The sequence below is a fragment of the Charadrius vociferus genome, unplaced genomic scaffold (genome assembly GCF_000708025.1).
Source record: "Charadrius vociferus isolate BGI_N301 unplaced genomic scaffold, ASM70802v2 scaffold173, whole genome shotgun sequence".
Taxonomy (NCBI): Eukaryota; Metazoa; Chordata; class Aves; order Charadriiformes; family Charadriidae; genus Charadrius; species Charadrius vociferus.
Window position 1 is genome coordinate 5,076,072 of NW_009648369.1, and position 7,684 is coordinate 5,083,755.

The window sequence follows — 7,684 nt, forward strand, 5'->3', positions numbered from 1 at the left end:
CGGGGGAAGGGGGGAGCGGGGGGGCGCGGAGGATGCTGCCCGGCCAAATTTCGGGAAGAGGAGGAGCCCGAAGCCTCCTTGGGCGGAGATAATAGTACCCCGAGGAAACGTTTTGGGGACTTTGCTCCCCCAGCGGTGAGTTCGCCTCGGCCGGGGAGCCCGGCATCATCTCCGCAGCGCGCTGCGACGCCCCATCCTTGCGGCCACCGCTCCTCTCCCATGCCATCCCCTCCTCTCGGCGCTTCTCTCCCATCCCCTCCTCTCCCCTCCTTTTCCCTCCTCTCCCCTCCCGTTCCCTCCCGCCGGCACTAATGCTAAACGCCTGCGGGAGATCACGTACCGCCCGCGTCACCGGGACCGGAGTTTTACCCTCCGCATCGCGGTTTGCATCCCCCCGGCTCTCTGCGTCGCATCTGAGCCGCGGGTGAGGAGCAACCTTCATCTTCTGCCGTTCCTTTTAAGACTGTTTTCAGTTAAGAGAGGCACCCAAATTGTTATAAGCTTGTTGCAACCTCTTCCCCTCAAAAAAACAAACCATCTTTGTTCCTCATTCCATTTTTATGTCTCACTTATAATAGGACTACTATGATTAAAGACAGCATGGATTCAGTATTATTCTAATTATTTTATTCAGAAATGAACCTTTTTTCCCCCCATTATTTGGTCACTTTTAGTTTTTCCTCACTTTCGTTGTCACCTTGGAAATTGTTCTTGAGGACCAGCAAAAGAAATAGACCCCCTAGTTGAGAGTCAGGGTTTAAGCAGAGATGAAATGGAATATTTGGCTTTCATTGCACAAGATAAGAGAAATGGCCAAGGTAAACAGCCTCCAGCATGGAAAGTAAGTGAAATTACAAAAAAAAAAAAAAAAAAAAAGAAAAAATGTATGGGTTTGAAGAACACAGGTTTTAGTGAGACTGACTTGGAAAAAAGCTATCTACAGAGTTCATTTTATGTCCATGGAGAATTGTTTCATAGAATCATAGCATGGTTTAGGTTGGAAGAGCCCTTAAAGATCACCGAGTTCCACCCCCCCTGCCATGGGCAGGGACACCTCCCACTAGACCAGGTTGCTCAAAGCCCCATCCAGCCTGGCCTTAAACACATCCAGGAATGGGGCCCCAACAACTTCCCTGGGCAACCTGTGCCAGGGCCTTACCACCCTCAGAGTGAAAAATTTCCTCCTGATGTCTAATATAAATCTCCCTTCTTCAAGTTTGAAGCCATTACCCCTCGTCCTATCACTACATACCCTTGGAAAAAGTCCCTCCCCAGCTTTCTTGTAGGCCCCCTTCAGATACCGGAAAGCTGCTATAAGGTCTCCGTACAGTCTTCTCTTCTCCAGGCTGAACAACCCCAACTCTCAGTGTGTCTTGAAAGGAGAGGTGCTCCAGCCCTCTGATAATCGGAGTTTGATAAGCTTACCACAGCAATTTTAGAGAATTTATTAAATCATAATCATAGAATCATAGAATGGTTAGGTTGGAAGGGACCTTAAAGACCATCGAGTTCCAACCCCCCTGCCATGGGCAGGGACACCTCCCACTAGACCAGGTTGCTCAAAGCCCCATCCAGCCTGACTTTAAACACATCCAGGAATGGAGCTTCCACAACTTCTCTGGGCAACCTGTTCCAGTGCCTTACCACCCTCAAAGTGAAAAATTTCTTCCTAATATTTAATCTAAATCTACCTTCTTCCAGTTTGAAGCCATTCCCCCTTGTCCTATTGAACCATCAGAACCCTCTGATGGACGATCTTTAAGGTCCCTTCCAACTCTAACCATTCTATGATTCTATGATAAAGGCATTCTTGTAAAACAATTCACTTGGTACACCAGTGAGGCTACACTGACTAGCGAGCTTACTGCATCTTTTCCTACCTGTAGCAGCTAGCGACAGCAGCCCTGCTAGCACCGTCAGTTTTCAAGATATTTGTTAGAGTTCGGTGTCAAAATCACTTTGAATATAAGCAAAATTTGACTTTTTAACTCCTCACACTTTGAAAATCAGACTATTAGCTATGCCCAGCTAAATGCACCTTGACCTCTCTTCCCTTCCAGTATGCTAATTGGGTTTGAATTCTTTATATTTTTAAGAGATTCATGAATTGCTTAGTCACGAGAATCATTAGGCTAGAGAACTGCAGGCTTGTTGGCTGATGTTTTCTACTTGGAGACAAAGAAGGCAAAAAGAAAGAATATATTTTTGCTTGGATTCCTTTGTTGAAATCTTTAAGACATTAACTTAAAAGTATTATAACTCATGCCTGTAGCACTTAAGAATCTTAATCACAGACCAGCATCTCCTTGGGCTGCAAAATGTACAGGAATTGGACAAAAAAATGGTATCCTGTCCTCCACTCCCCCTTATTCTCTAATACTTTAAGAAATTGCTAGTGCACTAGAGTATTAGCAGAGAGCACAGAAAGAAAAAAGGTACAAAGGGGTTATGAATACATACTAAGGTTTTTTCCTTCTTCTTATACCAGGCTGTCACGTAGAGTTTTCCTAAGCAGTCCCACATGACATAGCCCTGCTTTTTAAAGTGAGAGTCTCAGAATTTAATTATAAATGTTTTAATTCTCAACAACTGGCCTGACTTTTTAAAGCATCTTAATGAAAATCAATCCATCTTGCATTCATTTCATGATTCATTGTTGACTTTTTTTGCCATAATCCCAAGGAATTCCATGTAAAGGCCAAGACCCCAAAGCAGGGGTCTGCATCTAAACCTAGAGCAAAAAGCAAGTCTTACTCCAAAGGGATAAGACTCTGAATAACATGAGAGAACAGATGGATTCAGAGAGAGACGAGCAGATGAAAGGTCAAGGAAATAAGAATGCCAAACTGTGGATATAAAATTTTGGCCCATTACCTGTAAAGAGATCTCAAATGAATCACAATCTGTCTCATCCAGTACTGCAATTAGAAATTGCCAAGGTAATCATGTTTGACAGGGTATGATTTTGTACTCATTACTTAAGAACAGTCTCAGACACCTGACCACCTGAACTGTGTCAGTAAATCTTTGCATAAGTACGTGGCCCAAATTCACATTTGTGCACACAGAACAAGTAGTTGCACGTATAAATTCCTTAACACCTTCTCCTTGATTTCACAAGAATAACTTTCAAGTGGACAGGAAAGTCCAAGTTTCAAGTGGACAAGAAAAAAAAAAAAAAAAGATTAATAGGGATTGTGATAATGTTGTTTTATTCTGGATGATCGTGGTGTCCCAAGAAAAAAGTATTTCCATGTTCTAGTTAAATTCTGTAACTCAGCAAAAGAAACTTACTTGCTTCCCTTCAAATGAACGCAGTCAAATGGTTGCTGGGAGCAGCAGAGCAGAAAGGAATAGAACAAGTTCAGCAAGTTAAGCTATCAGGTATTTCACATTCTCCTTCAAGACAGTCCTATCACTAAACCCACAGTGATTAAGAACTGAGGCACATTCCACTTGTCTATCGACTTCCACATTTTTAACCTGCAGGCACTGGAGCATGTCAATGCCCGGCTTCTTGAGCTGTACCCTGATGATGAAGAACGATTTGATATTGTTCTGATGACTAATAACCATGCCCAAGTGGGAGTGCGGCTCATAAACAGCATCAATCACTATGGTAAGTAAAATAAATACTACCTTCTAGAACTGCCTGCTGGTACATAATAAAATGAATTAATTCTATTTTTTCTGTCCTAACCTTGGTAAAAGCAGCTTCTTTGATACTGATACACATCCCTCAGAGGATGATATTTATTTTGGGGTGTCAGCATAAGTGAGATAGCATTAAACAGAATTTGGTCCAAAGCTCTAGATATTAACTTGCCAGGTGTGAATCTTAATTTCTGAAAAAAAGCACTTAAACTTTTTATTCTTTGGTATTCATGCCCCCTATATATACACATTCACAACAGTTATTCTGCTGTCTTAGGGGGATTTTGTGTTAAATTCTTAAGGAGGAAGGACGGATCAAACATTGTAGTCAGTTTAAGTTGTCTGACTTGCTGGAGTTACAGTGAACAGATTTTTCTTTTTCAAGTGTACTGTCAGTTGGAGGCTAGTGTACCTTTTTAGGGGTTCCTTTTACAGGTTTGTAGTGTCAAGGCAGAGTCACACCTTGTTGTGCTGTTCTTACTTTAGGCTTAACAATTGAACGTTTCTGTATGACGGGAGGAAAAAGCCCTATTGGTTACCTGACTGCGTACCTTACGAACTTGTACCTCTCAGCGGACTCTGAAAAAGTGCAAGAAGCTATAGAAGCAGGTTTGAATCAAATTTTGTTATGTCTCTGTTGAGCTTGTTAAAAAAAAAATGATGTGTTGTGTGTCTTTCACAGAAAGTAGTGCTGCTTCACCAAATGCAGAAAGTCACAGCTATGTATGGTGCAAACATCACTTATTTTTACTTAATCAAATAAAATCAGGTTATTTCTCTGTATTTTTTTCTCTCTGACTCTTCAGCCTGCTGATAATGACAATTTAATCAACCTCTACCCTTGTTGCACCTTTCTGTCTTCTCCCATGCTACAAGAAATGAATTCCCATATGCAACTACTCGTCTCTATTCAACTCCTGTTTGGATAGTCAGATCTTTGATATGACATACAACAAACAACTTCTGTGTTTTGTAAGGAGTTAAAAAATATCACATAGCTTGACTCAACGGTGTCCTTGGAATTTCCTGCTTTGTCTCATGTGCAGCACACTTTGGGGACCAGTTTTGTATATTCTTACATGGAAGTGAAGGGAAGCATGTCTAAGGAATTATATCAATGGGACAGCTTCCATCCATTTGTGTTAAAAACCATCCATTACTAATTAGCTTCAGCGATCATTTCTGCTCACCCTATGAAAAGGTCACCACAAATAAGTGGTTGGAACCGAACGGCTGGCAGTGTAATGAATGACTTTGTGGGACATGCTAACTGAAGTTCTCATCCATTTTCAGGCATCGCTTCAGCTACGATGTTCACTGCCAACAAAGATGTGGCTTACTCAGATACACAGTTGAGGGTGGCATTTGATGGGGATGCGGTTCTCTTTTCTGATGAATCAGAACAGATTGTCAAAGAGCAAGGATTAGACAGATTTTTTGAACATGAACAGCTGAATGAAAATAAGCCTCTTGCACAGGTTTGTACTTCTTGAAGCAGGGAGCTTTCAAAACATCTGTTGATTTTCATTGCTGCTGTATTTCTCCAGTTTCCTCAGTGCGTATGTATTCTTCTTTGTGGAATCCAACTGCCCTATTTATTTCCTTTTTCAAGGATAATCTTTAAAATGCATGTTTGACATAAAAGAGCCCACCTTTTGCCAGATCTCCCACTTCACTGAGAGAACTGCATATGGAAGACAGTGACTTACAGTTGTATTTTAGTTGCATCATTAGAAAAAGGAAAGGCTACAACTGATCTCCTTGATTATTTTTTTATCAGATTGTGTAGGTAATGTTAATTTCAGACACTGGGATATTATGGTTGTTGAAACGGGGTAATCATAGAGTCATAGAATCATAGAATGGTTTGGGTTGGAAGGGGACTTTGAAGGTCATCTAGTCCAACCCCCTGCAATAAGCGGGGACATCTTCAACTAGATCAGGTTTCTGGTAATCTGTAATATCTTTGCTTATTCCCAAGCAGAACATTTATGAGCATTTCATTTATGAAAGTACTAGATGGTGCAATGTACTGCAATTTGACCCAAACTATCATTTACTTCTTTTAATGTGTAATTTTACTATTGTCATTAATCTGGAAAGAGTTCAGTGATTTCTATGTAATTAGGTATCTTACTGGTTTTTGCAAAGAAAAAAAAGATATTGCACCTTGTGGTTCATAGTGAAAAGAGTGAAGTGTTTTTAAAGAAAATTTTATTAAAGTTAAAGACTATAGTTATAACTTTAGAAGTTTGTAAGAGATCTTGTAAGCTTTAGTGAGAATCAGTTTCCTATGCCTCACACCATGTAGGATTATGGTTTTAACTTTTTTACCAATTTGTGAATTCCTAGTGAGGGGGCAGACCCATTTGGACACATTACATAGAGAATTTGCTGAGCAGCGTAGCATTAGGGAAGGAATCCTCTATGTAACTGCCCATCTGGAATAAAGCAAAAGAATGATGTCAGGAGCTGTGGACAAATACTAAATATGCTTCTGGTATTTTATACTCAGGGTCCTTTGAAAGGTTTTCTGGAAGACCTAGGGAAACTCCAGAAGAAGTTCTATGCAAAAAATGAACGACTAAATTGTCCTATAAGGACCTTCCTGGTCACAGCCAGAAGTGCGGCGAGCTCTGGAGCCAGAGTGCTGAAGACTCTTCGTAGCTGGGGTCTGGAGATTGATGAGGCACTTTTCCTAGCAGGAGCTCCTAAAGGACCCATCCTGGTGAAAATCCGCCCTCACATTTTCTTTGATGACCAGATGTTTCACATCGAAGGAGCACAGAAATTAGGCACCATAGCTGCACATGTGCCCTATGGCGTTGCTCAGAAATACCACAAATCTGCATGACTGGATGGCACCATTAATGATAAGATTCTTAACTCAGCCAGCCTCAAATATACCAATACTTATGTCTGAAAACCTCTACATTTGTATATTTTAAGCTCTATATTTAAAGATTTAACTTCTGGCTAGAACAGCCTTTAAATGAAATATTTTTAATATAGGTAAATTTTTAATAGAGTTATTTTAATAGCATTCTTAAGCAGTTCAGGTTTTTTACCCAGCTGGATCTAACACTGTGGTTTTAATATTACGAAAAGGTTTGTACTGCTTTTATAGCTTAAGACATATTTTGAGAGACAGAGAGAACGGTTATATTTTCTCTAAAAAACTGTTGACGGGTTATTTATAACAAAATTCATGCTGCAATGCTAGTCCTTGACGGTTATTTCTGAAATTACCAAAAGCACAGTTTACATATAAGTGTTTACCTGTTGGTGGTTTGCTTGTTAATTATGTGTTCAGTAGGTTTGTTATCATGAGGTTTCAACTTCCAGTAAAATATTAGCTTATTTGATCTTGTGTTTACAGGAACCCTTTATTTTTCTATATTGTTTTCCTATTCTAATAAAGCTGGCTTTGCAGAACATTGTCATTTATCTGTGTAGATTTTTCAGCATAACTTCCTCTGCAGAGTTTGTGTAACCAATGTCTCTTGCCTCCTTTGGATATTTAGAACCAGAAGTGACCAATTTCAGACAAATTTGAGAGAGAGCTAGAAGTCTCAAATACACGTAAGTCCCAACATACTTCACAGAGCTGGGCAGAAGTCAGAGATACTGTGCGTATCTTGACTGGGACAAAGACTGAAGCTTTAGAACATACCTTTGTAACAGCAGAGAATCTACCCTAAATAATGCCGTTGATGGAACTCCTTGTTTCTTGACTAAATTCTGTTGGGATTTACAGCTGTTCTGTGATGTGTGTGAACTCAGTTTGGCAACCTCACATGACTTTCCAGGGGACAGGTGCCTTTTGCAATATGAATTCATGTAAATTTACACTGTAGGTCAAGTCTACCTCTTTTATGTTAAGTTCCTGTGTCCCAGTGTCATCCATATATCTGAGTGCCTTCCAAATGACACAACTAACATCTGTCAGGTGGTGTTTGTTCTCTTTCTCTCCCTAGTGGAACAAGTGTCCTGTTTTATTTTTATTGTTGCTGTGCATTTATACCAGAAG

The 7,684-nt window shown here is 40.4% G+C and overlaps 1 protein-coding gene across 1 annotated transcript in view; it reads left to right on the forward strand.

Moving 5' to 3' along the window:
• LOC104286728 (cytosolic 5'-nucleotidase 1B-like) overlaps window positions 1–7,087 on the forward strand; it is a 115,756-nt gene extending 108,669 nt beyond the window's left edge. The window contains exons 2-5 of the mRNA XM_009885353.1: window positions 3,490–3,619; window positions 4,141–4,263; window positions 4,948–5,132; window positions 6,170–7,087. Coding sequence (XP_009883655.1) covers window positions 3,490–3,619; window positions 4,141–4,263; window positions 4,948–5,132; window positions 6,170–6,508 — 777 coding nt within the window. The 3' untranslated portion in view covers window positions 6,509–7,087. The remainder of the gene's footprint in view (window positions 1–3,489; window positions 3,620–4,140; window positions 4,264–4,947; window positions 5,133–6,169) is intronic.
• The last annotated feature ends 597 nt before the right edge of the window (window positions 7,088–7,684 follow it).